Source organism: Crinia signifera, chromosome 6, assembly GCF_055691185.1.
Source record: "Crinia signifera chromosome 6, ASM5569118v1, whole genome shotgun sequence".
Classification (NCBI taxonomy): domain Eukaryota; kingdom Metazoa; phylum Chordata; class Amphibia; order Anura; family Myobatrachidae; genus Crinia; species Crinia signifera.
Genome location: NC_139222.1, coordinates 155057636 through 155079177, shown reverse-complemented (window position 1 = coordinate 155079177; position 21542 = coordinate 155057636). Strand labels below are relative to the sequence as shown.

At 44.5% G+C, this 21542-nt stretch overlaps 1 protein-coding gene across 2 annotated transcripts in view; it reads left to right on the top strand.

Annotated features, from left to right (window-relative positions):
• The first annotated feature begins 3898 nt into the window (after window positions 1-3898).
• The window catches only part of PLCG1 (phospholipase C gamma 1), a 105734-nt gene continuing 88090 nt past the window's right edge, over window positions 3899-21542 (top strand). Inside the window, exon 1 of one of the 2 annotated variants that reach the window (XM_083147709.1) lies at window positions 3899-4644. In XM_083147709.1, coding sequence (XP_083003835.1) covers window positions 4431-4644 — 214 coding nt within the window. In that variant the 5' untranslated portion in view covers window positions 3899-4430. The remainder of the gene's footprint in view (window positions 4645-21542) is intronic. The other variant, XM_083147708.1, reaches the window with a different exon arrangement.

Genomic DNA, 21542 nt, shown 5'->3' with positions numbered 1-21542 from the left:
TTGGCTACCTTCTTAGGGGGGGATCGTGGGAGACAGACCCCCTGCGATGGAGGCCGCCATCTTGGAAGGGCTTATAGACTGAAATCCCACTGTGGGAGGTGAAGTCTATTACAGGAGTCCAGCGCTGCTGGACAACTCCAAGTGGTCCTAGAGAGGAGAGGCACTGGAGGTGAGGAGAAACACTTGTGGGAGTGCCAAAAAGGTTGTGCTTCCCCACTGAAGCAGAGACTTGGTCTCTCCCTGCTCTGTAGCAGTGATTGGACTGCTCAAGACTGGGGTAAAGTAATTTTCTCTGATGAATCTCCTTTCGGATTGTTTGATAAACTTCTCCCAATCATCCAAGAACAGCTTGGTAAGGAGTATTGCCTTTTCCAGCATGATGTAGCACCCTGCCATAAGACAAAAGTGATCACTGATACCCCTTTTACACCAAATATCCCGGATTCGACCCGGCATTTGGAAGAAGGATCCAAGCCGGATCGGATCCAGGATCCGTTTATACTGCAGTGCCCACCCGCAGTGTAGACGGAGACGGCGCTTGGAGATGACATCATCTCCAAGACCGTGGTCATCCCCGCAGGGACCGCCGTGCTGGGGGCAGCCCAGTACTAAGGTAAGCTGCTGGGCTGCCCCCAGCCACCGTGCACCCCCCAGCCATCGCCTGGGAGGTGAATGGATGCCGCACACAGGCATCCATTCACCTCCTCCGCTGCCGCCTGCAGAGTATAGCAGACAGCAGCGCAGGCTGTCTGTGCCTCCCCGTCCAACCTGCAGACCGCAGGTTGTACATCCCCCATTGATGTAAATGGGAGTCGGGTCAGATGACCCGGTGTACCCATTTACACCGCCCTCTACCCAGGTCCTAGCCATGTTCTACCCAGGTCAGGACCTGGGTAGAAGTCCCGTGTAAAGGGACAAGGCGTGTCTCATTTACACCACCGCTGACCCGGGTCTTTGTGGCGGTGTAAAAGGGGTATAAGTGGCTCAGCGAACAAAACATTAACATTTTGGGTTCAGGGCCAGGAAACTCCCCAGACCTTGTGGTAACTTGTGGTCAAACCTCAAAAGGCCGGTGGACAATTACCCACAAATTCTGACAAACTCCAAACATTGATTAGGCAAAAAGAGCCGGCCATCAGTTAGTATGTGGTCGAGAAGTTGATTTACAGTATGCCAGGGTGAACTGCAGGGGTCTTGAAAAAGTATGGTCAACACTGTAAATATTGACTCTTTGCAAAAACTTCTTAATAAAATGTATTTATTTATTAAGTTATTTATACAGCACACACATCATGTATTTATTAGGTTATTTATACAGCGCAACAAAGTTAATTATACAGCGCACACATATTCCACATCACTTTACAGAGAATATTTGAACATTCACATCAGTCCCTGCCCCAGTGGAGCGGGTTGGGATCGTTTGGTCTACAGCAGGCATGTCCAAAGTCCAGGCTGGGTGCCAATTGCGGCCCGTGATATCACAGCCGGAAGCAGGCTGAGCATTGGAAGCAGGACGCACAACACGGTACTGTAGAGGCAGGGCCTACAGCGAGCGCGCATTACCTTGTGTGCAGCTGTGAGAGGGTGTCAGCAGCCACTGTTCAGCATCTTCATGTGAGTATGAGTCCAACCCCCGTCCCCCGCCGGGGCTCCACTCCATCTTCTGTCTGCAATCTCTCTGCCTGCTTGCGATCACAGTATCCCAGGAGGAAGGCGCAACATGCAGAGCAGACTCAGCAGAGGAGGGCGACGGCGGGAGCGGGGAGCACAGGTATCTGTCTCCTGTTCTTGTGGTGCCTGCTTGGCCTCTCCATCCTGTGGCTTACAGAAGGGGCCATACAGAGAAGGAAGGTCAGGCAGGGGGAATATACTGTGAAGGAGCAGGCTGGGGGAAATACACTGAATGGAGGCAGAGTGGGGGACATGCAGAGAATGGGGGAGCAGGCTGGGGAAAATAGATTGAATGGGGCAGAGTGGGGGACATACAGAGAAGGGGGGAGCAGGCTGGGGGAAATACACTGAATGGAGGCAGAGTGGGGGACATGCAGAGAATGGGGGAGCAGGCTGGGGAAAATAGATTGAATGGGGCAGAGTGGGGGACATACAGAGAAGGGGGGAGCAGGCTGGGGGAAATATACTGAATGGGGCAGAGTGGGGGACATGCAGAGAAGGGGGGAGCAAGCTGGGGGAAATACACTGAATGGGGGCATAGTGGGGTTCATACAGGGAGCAGGCTGGGGGAAATACACTGAATGGGGCAGAGTGAGTGACATGCAGAGAAGGGGGGGAGCAGACTGGGGGAAGTACACTGAATGGGGGCAGTGTGGGGGACATGCAGGGAGCAGGCTGAGGGAAATACACTGAATGGGGCAGAGTGAGGGACATGCAGAGAAGGGGGGGGGGGGGCAGAATGGGGGAAGTACACTGAATGGGGGCAGAGTGGGGGACATGCAGGGAGCAGGCTGAGGGAAATACACTGAAAGGGGGCAGAGTGGGGAACATGCAGAGAAGGGGGGGAGCAGGCAGGGGGAAATAGATTGAATGGGGGAAGAGTGAGGGACATACAGAGAAGGGGGGAGCAGACCTGTACTATTTAATGCAGTCAAGATCTCAGTATCACCCTTCACATTAGAGCAGGTAAGACAAGTTATTTGTTTTAGTCTTCTGATGTGATTTATGGTTCAGGCTGAATTGTCGGCCCCCACACATTTTCACCTCACCAAATTTGACCCTCTTTGCAAAAAGTTTGGACACCCCTGCTACAGCATGCATGTCCAAACTATGGCACTCCAGATGTGGTGAAACTACAAGTACCATCATGCCTTGCCACAGATTTGCTGTTAGGGAATGCTAAAACTATTGCAAGGCATGCTGGGATGTGTAGTTTCGCAACAGCTGGTGGGCCATAGATTGGACATGCCTGGTCTACAGCATGTTGGTCGACAAGCATTAGGTCGACATGTTAGGTCGACATGGGTTTACTTTGACAGATCAATAGGTCGACACAAGCATTATGTCAACAGTCAAAATGTCGACATGGGGTTATTCAGTTTTTTTATCCAAATGTCGACACAGTAGACATGGAGACAGTTTTCAGTGCACCCCATCCCAAACTAATGTTTGTGTCGACCTAAACCCATGTTGACCTAGTGGTGTCGACTCAACATGCTGTAGACCAAATGACTGTATCCCAGTGAGCTTACAATACATATTGCCTACATCATATACATGCAGATACATTCATTCTAGGGCTCATTTTTGTTGGATTGTGGGAAGAAACCAGAGTACCCAGAGTAAACCCACACAAGCACGGGGATTATATACAAACTCCGCACAGTTAGGGCCATGGTGGGAAATAAAAGCCTTTGACACATGAAATGCTTGCAATTTTACTTCAGTGTCCCATAATAACAGCTGACATGAAGGTCTAAAAACACTGAATCAGCCAGCAAACTTTGTGAAAACCAATACTTGTGTCATTCTCAAAACATTTGCCAAGGCTGTAGGTACGTCAACGTTTTATCACACTCTACACAACTCACAGCACTACACTCACACACATTCCTTTGAACGTGTATAGGAACACTCCTCCGTGCACTGCAGATCCACTTGCACCAGTGCAGCGGTGTGTCTTAGCAGTAACGTGCACACTGGCACAATACCACCATACACGATGAGTCTTTGACCTTCCAGTGTCACGCAGTGTGCACGGCCCATCAGGTGGGCGCTGTACAGTGCTGTATACTGGGGGGGACAGCAACCCCAGCGCAGCCGGCGCTCCATAGCCCAGCAGCAGATACTAAGAAGGACTGGACGTATCCCTTTAAGAGGCCGGCCCAGGACAGAGGGGTGGGGAGTCCTGGCTCCAATTACTCTGTCTTTAATCCCCCTGGAATCTCTATGTATTCCTGTTCACCGGGGCACTGCGAGGAGCCATTGGTTGGGTATGTGACGACTGCACACTGATATTAGTCCCCAAGTTAAATAAATAAAAAAATCGCCATCTTTGAAAATCCCTGCGCCTGCTGCTGTGCGCTGCTGGGGCGCACTGAGGACAGGAGAGATGCGGGGAGCCTGCGGGAGGGTATGAGACACTTCCTCGGCGACTGACTGACTGCTGCTGCTGCTGCTGCGTGCAGACCATGTTCCAGTGATCAGTGTATGCAGAGGAGGAGGAGGGGAGAAGAGGAGGAGGAGGTGAAGAATAAGGAGGAGGGAGATTTAGCTCAGTCTCAGTTGGCAACAATAGAGAGGGCTGGAAATCTCTTACTCACCCCCTCCTTACAGCAGTCTCTCTGGCTTGATATTGCAGCAGGCAACCGCAGCAGAACCACTTGCGGGATTGCATTGTCCTCTGATGGCCGGAAAGGGCTCGGATTTGGAGTGCGGACTCTGAGTGGCCCACTCCCCGCTGGATCCGTGGAAGGATGATGGAGGCAGGGGCTCTCTTGAACGGCTTTGCCCCTTGTGGGCAGAGTGAAGCTGAGCTGACCCATCTATGCAGGAGCCTGGAGGTTGGCACAGTAATGACTCTCTTTTACTCAAAGAAGTCCCAGAAACCGGAGAGAAGAACCTTCCAAGTGAAGCTGGAGACCAGACAAGTTACATGGAGCAGGGGGGCAGATAAAGTAGAAGGGGCAGGTAAGGCATACTTGTGTGTTACCGAAGTATGTTCTATTGGTATGTGTCTATCTACTGTATATAAATATAGCCACTTATCAAGTGCTCATTATTTATCTATATATCTATACACACACACACACACAATGAATACATCGCTTCATCTATTCAAATGGTCTAATTAACTGCTACCTGTGTGTGTGTGTGTGTGTGTGTGTGTATGTATGTATGTATGTATGTATATATATATATATATATATATATATATATATATATATATATATATATATATATATTTGCAAAGCATCTTGGGTTGTAAAGGCCTTCCTGAGAATAAATACAATAAGGCCATGTTCCAGTAGCTGCAACTTGTTCTGTGTTATAAATAACAGAGTCCACCAAAGCATTCATGTTCTATATGCTTATGGTATTTCTGTGTACAGTATGTCTGCAGCATATCTGTGTGTGTATGTATGTGTGTGTGTGTATGTATATATATATATATATATATATATATATATATATATATATATATATATATATATATGTGTGTGTGAAACATAAACACCATATATCATGCATTACATCTTTGGATGTACAGCCTTCTATTAGTCCATATTGGTGTACAGTTGGGCTGCATCTCATATCTTTGCATTAATCACGCTGTCACATTTTGTTCTAAGTTTCTAAAATTATGTAGATCCATATTCTAAAGTATATTTTACAGTATGTGTAGTATATGCCCTGTTAAGTTCTTTGGGTAATTGTATGTGTATTTTGACTCACTATTTCTGAAGCTTGTCCTGCAAAAAAAAAGAAAGTCTGGGTTCCATACCAGTCAGATTTTTGAGTCTGCTGATGGTGGAAATGTACACTGAGAGTCTGTAGCAGTTCTGGGAATAGCTCCTATATTTCCCCTGTCTATTTGTGGATTCCAGGTGTATCCTGGATGTTATTGTCCTATTTCCACCCCTCCATTAACCCATGCAAAACTGGCTAAGCGGATATGGTCTAGCAGGCCTCCTATTACACAGCTTGGAAACATGTTTCCAGAGTTCTGCTCTTCTGGGTAGTTAATTATTCCATGTGTTTCTTCAATCTGCACAGTATAATAGCCTGGACTGATTAACATTTTCTAACATTACAAACCAAGTTGGTTTTATCAAATGTTGGCAAAAGAGTTCCTAGGATTGTGCAGATCTTATTTGTAGACCGATCATATTTTAAAAGAACACTGGGGCAGATTTATTAAGTTCGGTGAAGTGATAACTTGTCTGGTTTTTATCACCGGCCAATCAGCTTCTAAATGTGAAGTTACAGACTTGGTTTGAAAAAATGACAGGTAGGAGCTGATTGACCAGTGATAAAAACCAGACCCTTTATCACTTCACCGAGCTTAATAAATCTACCCCACGGTGTAATTCGGAGCTACTGCCCAACTCTGGTGACCACCAACTTCTACCAAGGATTGAAGACAATAGTCAGTCCAACATGCTATTGCAATAGAATCCGATACTTTACACTTTCATACAATGTATTTTATTTAAAAGAAACATTTTCCTTGTTTTATTTTTTTTATTTGTTGCAGTGCATTGTGTATGTACCTGCAAAACATTTTATGTATTTAATTTTAGTATTTACTACCAGTTATTTATACACCACACACATATTCCGCAGAGCTTTATAGAGACTATTTGAACATTCATCCTCTGCCCCAGTGGAGCTTACAATCTCTATTCCTTACCACATGTACACGCACGCACATTCATTCTAGGTTTCATTTATTTGGGAGCCAATGAACCTTACCCAACAGTATATTTTTGGATCATGAAAGGAAACTGGAGTACCTAGAGTAAACCCACCAAGTATGGGGAGAACATACAAACGCCACACTGTTATGGTCATGGTGGGAATTACTTCCCATTACACTGTCCATGCTGCACCACATACTTGTTAAAAGTGTATCTGTCAGTTCTAAAGGAATATTATGATATATGAAGCCTACGATAGTTTGAAAGTGAATGTGAACCAGGCTACTTTGTATTTTTTGTACCATACTATGGATATTCGATATTGAAAGTCAGTATTTCACTAAATATAGGACTGTCTCTTAGAACAAGTGGTCTTAATGCGTTAATTGGTACTTATATGTTAGTTGGGCCCCCACTAAACTATTTGCTTAGTTTTCCGTGTCCCCTTGCGGGGCTAGCCACGCTTCAGGCTCGATGGCTCGCTGCGCTCGCCACACTATATAAAATCAACTCCATGCCAACATCGATAGTTGGGGTATGAGCGTACTAACTATAGTGGGCGCCCAACTAACATAAGTACCCGTTAATTCAGTTTAACATTAGGGCAGGTATTAAAATACCAATGGTTATTTGTTACACATTGTCTTCTTTATGTATGTTGTACCTCTTTCACATTGAGACCCGAGTTACCCGTTCACACTGCATAGCAACCCAAGTCCATCCCGGATTAACCCTTCTTTTAACCCGGGTCAGAATGCCAGGTGCTGGACCCATGTATTTTCGGAAGGCCCTTTCACACCACATGTTGACCTGGCAACAGCCCGGGTTATTTGTGCCATGTGAAAGGGGTATTTTATAATAGTTTATTTTTTGTTAACTGAACGTTTTTTTTCATCTCAGCTGGTTTTTCATGTTATCCTCCCTATGCCATGGCAATTTCTGTAATTTGAAATGTTAAAGGACACAAGATGTATAAACTAGGAAGTGCTGTATTCTGCTCTCAGATTTTCTTATTCTGTCAATGGCATCACTTGATTCAGAACCGCAATCAATAGGAAGGTGTTTGTGCTTGGTTCGGTGTCCAGTAATCAGACTACTTATTGGGCCTACACACGGGGTGATACTGCTGAGCAATGTAGATTGCTCAGCACACAGCGCTGCACAGCAATGTGTCAGTGTTGTGTGCTGAGCGATCTGTCAGGGCCAGTGTTCTCTGGTAAGAACTCTGACCCTGACCGGTGATTTTAATAGATTTATCCAGCAGGATATTAATCGCTGGGCGAGAATGCATGGGGCCCGCGCATAAGTATTACTATAGCCCCCACACACGGAGCAATGTAGGGACATTTTCTTACCAATCTAGTAAGATCTTTTAGAAAATGCCCTGAAATCGCTCCGTGTGTAGGCCACTTACGTTTGACTTTGCCAATTTTACCAGTTACCCATCTGTTCTGTGTTCCGTTTCACATCCTATATACCTGTGTATTAGGCGAGCATTGGGCACACACAAAAACTTAGATACAGTTTATTAAGTAAAATATAATTTATTACTATTTGGGGGGGGGGGATTTGTTAAAAGATAAAAAGTGTGAGCGAGAGTACCAACAATCAGCTTCTGTCACTATTCAAATGCAGCCTGAAAATCGTAAGGTAGATGCTGATTGGCTAGTACTTTATCACAAATGTTATCTCTCTCCAAACTTGGATAAATAGTGGTACTTATTTCCTAGCACGGCGCCCATCGCATAGATTGTATGCTTTACTTAAGGCATACAATCAATACAATTGAAACGATTTTTTAATTGTATGGATCTCATCTTATGCATCTCATGGATCTTATGCATCCATAAGATGCATGAGATCCATAAGATGCTATAAGATAAAAATCGTGAGCCCCCAATAATCATTGTTAATGCCACCAGCACTATCAACCCGAAGCGTGGCGAGCGCAGCGAGCCCGCGAGGGGCGGCGGTACGCGTCCTCCGACCTTTTCATACCCCCACTTTCCACGTCGGCGTGGAGTTGATTTATATAGTGTGGCGAGGGGACGCAGACTACTTCACATGTATTCCGCGTCCCCTCGCGGGGCTCACTGCGCTCGCCATGCTTCGGGCTCGGTGGCTCGCTGCGCTCGCCACACTATATAAAATCAACTCCATGCCAACGTGGATAGTGAGGGTATCGGAGGACTGCCGCCGCCCCTCGAGGGCTCACTGCGCTCGCCACGCTTCGGGTTGGCGTCAATAGTGGGGTGGCGTTAACAATGGGGGGGGGGATTTCACCCATGAGGGGGGGTTAGCAATTAAAATTGGGGTTTTGAGAGCTTTTTACATTGGAATAAATGTTAAATTGGGTCTCAGGGACCATTTCACATTGATTCCAATGTAAAAATCTCGTTGATTGCGTCGATTGTATCATCGCATGCATCTTATGCCGCACAAACACATAAGATGCATGCAATGCTTGAGATATCAGCCCCACACATACAATCTAGATCGTGGGCGCCGAGCTAGGAAATAAGTACCTAAATAGTATAATTCCATATCTTGTATTGATCTGTTGAATGTGTCATCTCCTTTTGTACAGAGCTCTGGACTCCTAATGAAAGTAACCCTTTTGAGTGCCATCATCACTGAGAGATGTTCAAAATATCTGCTAAAAATGCCAGCGATGCTCACATTTGTTTTAAAAAAATTATATTTCCTATATAAGGTACACATTACAGGTCATTATGATGAATAAAAAAAGTTTTGCTTGGCAATTTTGACACCTATTTTGACAAATTCACTTGGCACTCAAAAGGTTAATATGTTGGACATAGCCTTTTTTATGCTTAACACACTTTTACCAAACTTTAAAAAAATGTGTGTGGAATGCGAAAGGGAAGGAAACAAATCACATTTCTCAAAAAAAAATAAAAAAAATCTTCCTAGGCCATTAAAAATGGGTGTGGGTCATATGGTCGACCATAACTTGGTCGACATGGTGTATGTCGACATGGGGTTTTTCACTGGTTTTTTTACCCAAATGTCGACAGTTGACATGGACACAGGATAAAGTGCACTGTGTCCTTTATTTTCCCACCACGCCCTAGTGGATGGTAGGGCATGAAATACCGCATGTTGGCTCAAAAAACAGTGAAAAACCCCATGTCGACCTAATGACCTGTCAACCTTGTCCCGTGTCGATTTAATCACTGTCGACCAACATGCTGTTGATCCAAATGACCGCATCCCTTAAAAATAAGGGGTGCAAATTGAGGCATTTTGTTAAAAAACCTAGGAAAGAATGGGAAATGTACTGTAATGTCTTGCTTTTCTGTTTGTTAAACAACCTAGAAAATGACAGCTAGCATGCAATTGTTACTAGTACATGTGTGTTATGATTTCAGGATTAAAAAGTTACATAATCAGTTTTATCAAGTACAGCAATTCTATTTCATTTTTAATGTGAACAAAATGGTTACAATTTTTCATTCTTTTCCCACTACTGAAAATATTGCAGCCATACATCTGTAGTTTTGAGCTGCGAAGAAACTTAAAAACTAAAGAGGGGAGAAAAGAGACCCTTCCTTTTTTTTTATATGGTTTACTACAGACCATTTGTTAATTGTGGGGATAGTTTTAAAGGGGAGATATACTAAGGCCCCGATTCAGAGTTGATCGCAAAAGTAAAGAGTTTTTAAAATGGGCAAAATTGTGTGCACTGCAGGTGTGCAGAGAGAGAGTAAAGCTGGCCATACAAGTTATGTTTGCTTGATAAACATAAGCATTGCTGCAATACTAAGGAGCATACACCTTCTATGAGATTTACTAATTATATGAATGATAATGATATCACTAATGATATTGTTGATATCGTCTAATGTGTACGCACAATATAATTAAAAATGCACGCTCCCACAGCTCATTACTTATGCTGGCCACACATCAGACCAACTTTCCTCCAACCATCCAACTAGTTGGTTGGATGGAATAAAAACCTGGTACTGGATGGGAGCAAATGTAGTTTGTAATTAAGTCATTTGTTTCCCAAATCGGAAAATGGACAACAACTGTCACTCGGACAATGTACTGTAGTTGGACCTATTTGATTTAAACAATTTCACTGAATGTTTTTGATCATTCTCCTGAGTTTGTGAGCAAATTGCATATTGGCATTTGCCCCCATACAGTACCAGATTTTCAGTCCAACCAACTAGTTGGATGGTTGGAGGAAAGTTGGTCTGATGTGTGGCCAGCATTACTCCACTCCCTGCAGTCTGAACATGCAGTCAAATTGTGACTATCTTTTCAGCGACATAATGCTCCTAGATGTGGCCGCTGAATGATATCGTTCAGTATGTATGCACTATATTGTTTGTCCTGGAGTTTTGTATATGGCAGTTCAAGGGATAATCATTAGCAAAATCGCATAGTAGTAGTAGTAGTAGTAGTAGTAGTAGTAGTAGTACGTTTATTTATAAGGCGCCGCAAAGTGTCCGCAGCGCCGTACATAGCAAACAAACAAAAAAAAAAATTACAAGGTAACGTACAGGGTGTGTTGAAAGATACAGTATAAATAGGGGTATAGCTGGTAGAACTAAAATCAGCATCAGTTCAGAAGTAGGTGTCAAAATTGTCAAGGAGACTGAAGATGAAGTAGAGGAAGGGAAGAACAGGACAGGAGCACAGGTGAGGTAATGAGGTAGGGTGAGTACGTGAGGAAGGAGGGCCCTGCTCATAAGAGTTAACATACTAAAAATAGGTGGGTGGACGAACGAAATACAATAGGATAAGTAGGAACGGAGGGGAATGGAGGCAGGATAGGAGGATCAAAAGAGGTTAGGAGGAGGGATAGGCTAGTCGAAAAAAGTGGGTTTTGAGGGAGCGCTTGAAGGAGGTAAGGGAATCAGATAGCCTGATGGGTGGCGGGAGGTTGTTCCAGTGCAGGGGGGCAGCGCGAGAGAAATCTTGGACACGGGAGTGGGAGGAGGTGATTAGGTGAGAGGTCAGTCGGCGGTCAGCGATGGAGTGTGGATAGAGATCAGTGAAGAGAGGTAGGGAGCTGTGGAGGAGGAGAGAGCCTTGTAGGTGGTGGTGAGGAGTTTAAAGAGAACTCGGAAAGGAATGGGGAGCCAGTGAAGAGATAAACAGAGGGGGGAGGCGGAGGTAGAGCGGCGGGAGAGGAAGATGAGCCTAGCAGCAGCGTTAAGAATGGATTGGAGAGGTGCGAGGCGGGTGAGAGGTAGCCCAGAGAGAAGGATGTTGCAGTAGTCAAGGCGGGAGATGACAAGAGAGTGAATGAGAATTTTGGTCGCGTCAGTGGAGAGGAATGGTCTGATGCGTGATATGTTGCGTAGGTGAAAGCGGCAAGACTGTGAGAGAGCACGAATGTGGGGGGTGAAAGAGAGGGAGGAGTCAATGATGACACCGAGGCAGCGCGTTTGGTCGGTGGACGTGATCTCGGTTTCACCAATGCTGATGGAGATAGTGGGAGAAGAGGGGATGTTCGGGGGATGGAAGATTAGAAGTTCAGTTTTAGCCATGTTTAGTTTCAGGAAGCGTTGGGTCATCCAGGCTGAGATGGCCGTGAGGCATTCGGAGACCTTGGACAGGAGTGATGGGGATAAGTCGGGGGAGGAGAGATAGATTAGGGTATCATCAGCATAAAGGTGGTAATGAAAACCATAGGAGCTGATGAGGGTGCCCAGAGAGGTGGTGTAGAGGGAGAAGAGGAGAGGGCCAAGGACTGACCCTTGGGGAACACCGACTGGCTGGGGGGTAGTAGGAGAGGAGGAGCTCGGAGTGGAGACGGAGAAGGAGCGATCGGAGAGGTATGAGGTGAACCAGGAGAAGACCGTGCCAGTGATGCCAAAGGAGCGGAGGGTGTTGAGCAGGAGAGGGTGGTCAACAGTGTCAAAGGCAGCCGACAGATCAAGCTGGATGAGGATAGAGAAGAGGCCTTTGGATTTAGCCGATAGTAGATCGTTAGTGACTTTGGTCAGGGCAGTTTCAGTGGAATGTAAAGGGCGGAACCCGGATTGGAGGGGGTCTAGAATGGAGTTAGCAGTAAGGTGGCTTAGGAGACGATTATAGGTCAGACGTTCTAGGAGTTTGGAGGCAAAAGGGAGGAGGGAGATGGGCCTGTAGTTGGATGGAGAGTTGGGGTCCAGATTTGTTTTTTTGAGAATTGGGGAGACAAGAGCGTGTTTGAAGGAGGAAGGGAAGATCCCAGAGGATAGGGAAAGATTAAAGAGGTGAGCCAGGTGAGAGCAGACTGATGGACTGAGACGACGGATAATATTGGAGGGGATAGGATCGAGCGGGCAGGTGGAGGGAGAAGCGGATTGAAGGATAGAGTGGACTTCAGCAGCAGTGGTGGGGTAAAATGAGGACAGGGGTTGGAAGGAGGGGAGTGGAGATGTAGGAGGGGAGGAGGGAGAGGGTGAGGTCATGGCAGCAGTGATGGCAGTCCTGAGAGAGGAGATTTTGGTTGAAAAGTAGGTAGCAAAATCAGCGGCTACGATGGAGGACGGAAGAGCTGGAGGAGGGGGGAGAGCAAGGAGTTGAAGGTGGCGAAGAGCCTGCGGGGATTGGATGATTGGGAAAGGATGAGGGACTTAAAGTAGGATTCCTTGGCCAGAGCAAGGGCAGAGCTGAAGGAGGAAAGAATGAATTTGAAATGGAGATAATCCGCAAGGGAGCGTGATTTCTTCCAGAAGCGCTCAGCAGTGCGAGAGCACTTTTTAAGGAATCGGGTGATAGGTGAGTGCCACGGTTGGGGGTTGGAGCATCGAAGGGGGATAGAGGAGGGAGGGCAGGCAGAGTCCAATGCCGAAGATAGGGTGTCATTATAGAGGGAGGCAGCGAGGTTCGGGCAGGACATGAGGGCGATTAGGGCGAGAAGAGGACACAGCGTGTTTGAGAAGGCAGCAAGATCAAGTGTGTTGACGTTTTGCCGTGAGACAATGCGCTTGGGAGGGGGGGTGGGAGAGGGGGAAGCAGTGAGGGAGAAGGAGATGAGGTGATGGTCAGAAAGAGGAAAAGCTGAGATAGTGTAGTCAGTAAGGGAACAAGAGCGAGAGAAGACGAGATCGAGGGAGTGTCCTTGGATGTGGGTGGGAGAGGTAGTCCACTGAGATAGGCCAAGAGAGGAGCAGAGAGAGAGGAGTTTGGAGGTGCCAGGATCAGCGGGGTTATCCAAGGGGATGTTAAAGTCACCAAGAATGACAGATGGCAGGTCGGAGGAGAGGAAGTGTGGAAGCCAGGCGGCGAAGTTGTCAAGAAATTGGGAGATAGGGCCAGGGGGGCGGTAGATTGCAGCGACACGGAGGTGGTAGGGGTAGTATAGACGGATAGAGTGAGACTCAAAGGAGGAGAAAAGGAGAGAGGGTTCGGGGTGAATGACACTGTGGGTGCATGAGGCTGAGAGGAGAAAACCCACACCGCCACCTTGGCGACCGTCAGGCCTGGGAGTGTGAGAGAAAGAGAGGCCACCGTGGGAGAGAGCAGCTGGAGAGACAGAATCAGAGGTGGAGAGCCAGGTCTCGGTGATAGCAAGGAGGTGGAATGCTCTAGAGATGAATAGGTCATGGATGGCAGGGAGTTTGTTGCAGATGGATCTGGCGTTCCATAGTGCACAGGAAAGAGGGGGGGTGGGTTGTGTATTTATGTGGATAAGGTTTTTGGGATTGCAGAAGCGAGGGGGGGTCATTGGGAGGGTGGGGGTGCGGGGGCGAGTGGTCAGGATAGGTATGGGATGGGAGGGGGGAGGAGCAGTTGGAGAAAGTGAAGTTGAGAGATTAACAGCCATGAGGGACCGAAGGTGAGAGGGTAGGTTAGTGAAAGCAGACAGAGGGATTTGGGAGGACAGACAGCGTCAGTAGTAGATTTGGTAGAAAACAGAGTGAGAGAGAAGGTAACAGGCAAGGAACTACTGTCAGAGAGGAGACCAGTGGGTAAAATCAGGTTGATTGAGTAATCCAATTAAGAATGAAACAACAACAAGTGAGAGGATGAAGGGAACAGAGAAGGTCAGAAGTGAGGCAAATGTGAGCAGGCGTGAAGAGGGAAACAGAGTGCAATAAATGTGTGGCAAAGATAAGAGAAAATAATAGTGAATGAGTAAAATGAAATACAATGTTGGAAAAATATAGATACAATGAATTAAATGTCAAAATTGAGCAACAGGTTACAATAGGATAGAAAGAAGATGAATATATTACAATAAAACAGAATATGAAAATTTAGACTGTGTTCAAACTCACCTTTTTCAGTATTCTAACTCACCTGCTTCAGTTTCCAACTCACTTAAGTAATCAAGCTTCACTTTAGTATGAAAGCTTCCCTCTCAATGAGCAAGCGTAAAAGTCTTATCTTTTTCTTTTCTGCGTGTCTACACATGGGGAGACTTTGCTAATCGATGATAGCTCACTCGGCACACCGTGCTGTGCGATCTGTCAGTGCCAGTCTTCTCCGGTGAGAACACTGGCCCTGTCCAGCATGCTAACTAGATTTATCCAGCTTGCTGGATATTAATCGACGGCATTTCTCCTAATGTATGATTGCCATCACCTGTGGTGAAACACCTTTCTTATTGGTAAAACTGTTCAACACAGGTGATGGCAATTATACATTAAGAGGAAGTAGAGTAGGGAGGTATGCATCACATCCATTCTGCTTTGATGTAACATTTATTAAAGTGTATTCTATAAACTTATACATAGTAGCTGACTGGTTGCCATTGGCAAACTATACTGTCACACTTTACCACTTTATTTTTTTTTTTTTTTCACTTCTTCATACATATACCCCATTGTTTTTCTAACTACATACAATGTATACTCTGAGTAGGAAACTAACCTATTACAGTGTAAAATTGTTAAAACTTACCGTAAACAACTGTCTGGTTTAATTTTTTAAGCTTATTTATTTTCTAAGCACAAAATGCCACCATGCCACAGAAAATGTTATTACATATTCTTGCAGAGCTGTGTATATAGTACATATTGCCCAGTACACCAAGAGCATTCTGACACACAGAGCAGTGAATAAATGGCATATTATCCCCTGGTCTGCCATTTAACAACGCCTTTCTGTTTACCCAACACAGTTATTACTTTCTGGGTGTTTTGGAAATACACATATTTCTCTGTTGGTTACACTCGGCTTGTATGTCTGGAGAGCCAGATGAACTGCACAGTGCCCTCTTTCTCTTCAGAAGCCCCTTCTGGCTGTGGCTACTGATATGCTCAGCGTGCACTTTGATCCTATAAAGGGTTAGCCTTTTCACAGAAAAAAGCAAGTTCTCTTGCTACTTCAGAGTAAGGTTCTATAAAAGAATAAACATTTTATGTTGTACCACTGCTTAACTGTTACATGTTACTAGTCTCCTCCCTTCCCATTCTGGAGCACCGAAGGTTGTGCCATTCAACAGGTTCTTTACCACACCTACAGGTCACAACAAGATGAGTGTTGGCAGGAGGGCCAGTAGTACTGTAGTCACAGTATATACTGTAGATTGTTCATCATGCTTGTAGATTGTCCCACCCCTGCCTGCCATTACCTTTTAAAGTGGCAAGATGAATTCATTTGGCTGTTCTACGCCTTCGGGCTCCAAGCCCTTAAGGGTCTCCTGCTGGTATCTAAGTGTGACCCTAGATCTTCCAATGGAGCTTTGTGGTGCACCCTCTGCTGCTGCACAGTTAATCAGTTCTCTCCCAGGTAACACCTGCGATAAGGGACAGGACAGCTTCTGCCTGGAACTGACCAGCCGGCACTGCAACAAGCATCCGCTGCTGCTGGACTGTGGGATGGGACCCACCAGTGAACACTGATTCATGCTGCAGTTGGCTGAAACTTGTGAGTCTAACCCTGACCCACCGGCCATTGTCACACCTTTTTTTCCTGGGTAACTGGGATGAACATACACTTCAGTGTACTCTTTAGCACTGAAGGAACCCAGAGGAAATAGACTTATCTGTTCTGGCTAGGAGGATGAGTATTTGAATGTCAACACAATTTAAGAATTTTATGTATGGGACAAATAGTGGTAATAAAATATCCCGGTTGTAAAATCTAAGGATGGAATCTCAAAGAGGTTCATTGAACATATACAAAGTATGACATCAATAGTAGTTTAAATTTAATATTTCAATTTGAAGTAACTTCAAACTGGTTGTGCCTTCACTGATAATTACACATTCCATCACAAAACTTTCACAGGAAGTCATGTGACATTACAGTGCACCAAATGTATTCTATTTTGCAACAGTGACCTCACAACTCTTGTAAGTATAGATCAATTTGCTATCCAGGTGATGGATCTACAATGTCAAGGTAGACCATCAATAGACGTTACGCAAATGGTCAGCTTGTGTGTTTTGTGGAATTTTCACATCACCAACATTTGCTTTATTTCATATCCACTTGGATGTCTATCAGAAATAGTAACTATCCCAAAGCATAGCAAGCCTGTGAGCATTCCTGTTTGTACTGGTGCGCGTAACTTGGAAAATACAAGATGTGGACTAAAAAAAAAAAAACAACTTACATTTTTGTGTCAACCTTTTGTAACTGTCACTCTAAGGCATGTTGACTGTATGTTGTTGAGCTACTCGCTGTCTACCTAGGCATTGAATATCTACTACACCACACCAAATCAGTCAGTCCTAAAATACCAGTTACTTGCTTTTGACTCACAATTAACGCAGTCATTTCTGGGCTGGCCCTCTCTTCATGAAAATGCAGGTTATTATTATTTTCATTACCCCCTTACCTCATACACATCACAAGTAAATTGGCAGTTTTGGAAGAGACCATACATATACAACATACTGTGACCTTGAGTCTTCTTTAAGATACTGCAAAGTGTTTGTCCATTGATTATTCGTCCGTCTCGGGTGACTTATTCCTGCTGCTTATCCCCAGTATTTATTTGATAAATAAACAGGTCTGTGTTGCCAGCAGTGTCCATCAGTACATTATAACCTGTAATGATGTGCATACCTCTGTAATACCTGCCACTGGAAATACGTTCCACACAGACGTCTGTGTCGCCTTTTAGAAACAGGGAGTCTTTGTGCTTTCTGCTACCCCTCCCATGACTATTAAGTTTGTTTCCCAAATGGCATTCATCCCTTCATTACCAGATTCCTGCAGCTCACTGCTGAATAAATTCGATCACTTGTGGGATTATATTAAAGTCATTGGACCACAAAGAAGTTACATTTTAGATGAAAGAAACCATTAGGGTTTTACTTCAGCAGAATAAGCAAATTATTTATAGACAATAACCAATGAGAACGGTATTGTGGGATTTTTTTTTTCTTTGCTGCTTTGTGGCTTGTCTTGTGCCCTTGGCTTTGTCCCTATGGGAGGCCTTGTCTGCTGCTTATTGATTTTGTCTCTGCGGATTCTGTTACCTGCAGATGGGACCGTAACTGATACAATTAGTCGGGAAAGGGCTGATTCTTATGTTACCCTTTCGGCAAATCTATCGGTGCCAGTTGTCCCTCATTTCCAGGGGCTGCCACAGGTTTGATATATCGCGAGGAATTTGCCTGTGCTATTTGTATTAACCTACTAAGTTATAAAACTCCTGTTTTTATGTGCATGTTATATGCATGGGGAATTGTGTATTCCCATCGCATTGCATCGCATACCACTAATTAAGGTATGCGATGGGACCCGATTTTTGTTTCCAAAGACCCGCACTGTACAATAAAATATCGCATCACATGCCACGCTCACCGCGCTTCGGGTTGGCGTTGATAGTGGGGGTGGCGTTAACAATAGGGGTGCATTTAACATAGTAATCACCCATCAGGGTGCTTGTACAATTAAAATCGGGTCAAATTGCATCGCATGCGATGCGACCAATACGATGCCCTACATAGAGAAGATGACCATAGAGACCATTCAGCATTGCCATCTGTTATTTTTATATTCTTTATATCGAAGTCGGGATTCATCTCCCCCTTATTCTCCATACAATCCTAAAACACCAACTACACCCTTTTTTACCACTGATTTGTGCTGCAGGATGTGTAATCCACAACAGAGAGCCACAGATGGAGCTGCTGACCCTCCCTGCATTGCATTTCTGCCCTTTCTCTCCCCCGGGTCTGTCTGGCTGGGAACTCATCAGACTCCTCTACCAGGTTCTTTGGAAGAGTTCTAAGCAGGATATGAGAAGATAATGTAGCTGACCCCCTGGGGATTAAATCACGTTTTAAAGGATATCAGAAGCTGCTTTAAATCCATCCTGCAGTAACTACAGTTTCTTCTTACCATATTTATTTGATTTTAGTGATTTCTGTTTATTGGATAAGTATATGTAGTTAAATAAGTATTGGTTTCTAGAGTGTAAATATAATTTATTTAAATCTATTATAAGGAGGAAATGGAGCTCTCTGTTTCCGCCATGTCACATCTGCTTTGGGATGCGTTAGCCAATTGTACGCTCTAGCAGTGGGGATTGCTGGGATTTGCCGCATTAACCCTGAGTGCCAATGTTGCTGTGAGCGATCCTAAAAATATCCTCTAAAAATGCCAGCATCGCTCACAGCTACTGTTCTTTTAGTATAAAGACAAATACAGACAAGTCAATGAATTGTAGTTTAGTTAAATATTGCACCCCCCCCAAAAAAAAGTCTCTGTGAGCAACGCTGGCATTTTTTTACTGATATTTTGTGGATCTCACAGCAATGTTGGCACGTTGGGTTAAGGAGCGGCCGGTGCTTATAGAGGTCAGTCACCCCACCCTTACACCACCCCTTCATTGTTTGACAATACTGTTCTTTTTTACCTCTGATTTGTGTATTCTAGTTCAAGTATTGTGTGGGAAGGTTTGGGTCTTGGTATTGCATACAGGCTTGTGAATCCATAGAACAAAGGGATTTACATAAAAACTATTTGCCATATAAAGGATTTTTAATGTGTTGGGTGTAATATTGGGCCTCTCTTGTGTTAGAGGTATGTGTATTGGTGCTACAAATGTAAGAAAGAAATGACAGTGTAGCAGAGCGTAATGATGGGTACACACCAAAACGATTTTGGCACAATCCCATCAATCTGGATCCAATTCAGACTGATTGGATGCAGATTTGGTCAAAATCGTTTGGTTGGATCTGAATCCGATCCTACCTGCTGCAGGTAGGATCTGTAAAAGATCCATTCATCTGAATACAGAGGGGATCGGATCGTATGCAAATCGTACGATCCGATTTGCATCCAATCCAAATCGTTTTGGTGTGTACCCAGCATTAGGGTATAAAGGGTTGACCTGTGTGTAGGTCATCACTAAATGGTTGACATGTGCAAGATCAACATATAACAAAGGTTGACACAAGCAAATAATTGACACATCAAAAGTTTGGTAAATGTAGATCTTTTGCTTGTGTCAACCTGCTGAACTAGGCACTGTCGACCCATTGACCGGATACCATAGCAGAGCGAATAGAGAATACAGCATTGCTCTAGAACACTTATTTATATTTTTTAACTTTTTTGTTTGGAATACATGGGTAAAAAGTATGGGGAAATAAAAAAAAAGTCAGAATAAAAGGCTGTCGCATAAAGGATTGCAGAGAAAATAGCAGTAAAAAGTTATAAGTGAGTTTTGAATCAAAATACTGGCAGCACACAGCAACTCAAGTGATTTGTGTCTTTTTTGTAGTTCAGTTTAGAAAAGGAAAGAAAATATGGTTTCACCACAGGTCAGTGGTTTCCAAACAGTGTTTGAGTTAAGCACGCTAGAGTATCATCATTTTGTTTCAAGGCACCCCAAAGATTTTGTAAAATATTACATAATCCTTCGGTTGTTCTGTATGATGGTGTATAGTTATGCTTCTGATTGTCTACATGTTTTATGATTGACAGCCACTAGCATTAGTTTTGCCTATCCCTTTTGACAATAAATATTTTGATTTGGTCCTGGATCACCAACAACCTGAGGTACCCGTGCAAGAGCCTGCCAGCACCCCAGGGTGTCTAGGCACGCCGGTTGGGAATGCATGCCATGGGGATTTTTATTTATTTAAAAACTCTATAGTGTGGTGCATGATAAATTTGTGCAGTGTCTACATTTTTTTTTCTTTACAGATCAAACTTCATTTAAATTGTTCTGTTTTAAGATTGCAGGAAACTACCCTGACATTACATTCAATTTGGTCCACAAATTGTTATGCAGCAGTCATGGGTCTTTAATAGTCTTGCTTTGTAAGACCAAGTAATGTGTGCTAAAGTATGCAAGATTCCTAGTCACAGCAGAGGCAGCTATTTTGTGTGTTGCTCCAATATTTATGAGAATGCAGCCTAATAATTCACTAGAAGGTTTGTTTCATTACTCTTTCGATAGAGGAGTGGAGGATGAAAGTGGTGAGGGTCACACCTGTAGGCTCATCTTAATGTGCTTATTGAAGAAATATAGTCCTAGACCTATCATAGCCCCTTTAGCGTTATTGAAATACTGATTTAATCACTTATCAAGCTACTCAGACTGCTATCTGTCCCTCCTTTGGTTACCTGTATTCTACCATATTCAATATAAATTATTTTTAATTGCACACAAGGCCATAAACCAAACTACACCACATACGTTTCTTCGCTTAAGTCAAAATATCTCCCAACCTGACCTGCTCTTCTACAATATCTCTCAATTTAAGTCTCTCTTCCAAATGCATTATTTGCTCCCATTCATGATTGCAGGTCTTTCTTTGCGCTGCCCCCAATCTGCAGAATACCCTCCCACAAACAAGAAGAGTCTTCTCTAGACTCCAAACTTTCAAGCATTCCCTGAAAACTCACCTCTTCAGGAAAGCTTATAAAATTGCAGAACAGCCCATATAACTTTCATAAACCTTTCCTATCCAATTACCTTCCCACCAAGCCCCGCAGGCTCTTCACCACCTTCAACTCAATGCTCTCACCCCCCCTCCTCCAGCTCTTCCGTCCTCCATCGTAGCTGCTGATTTTGCTACCTACTTTTCAACCAAAATCTCCTCTCTCAGGACTGCCATCACTGCTGCCATGACCTCTCCCTCCTCCCCTCCAACATCTCCACTCCCCTCCTTCCCACCACTGCCGCTGAAGTCCATTCTATCCTTCAATCCGCTTCTCCCTTCACCTGCATGCTCGATCCTATCTCCTCCAATATTATCCATCGTCTCAGTCCATCGGTCTGCT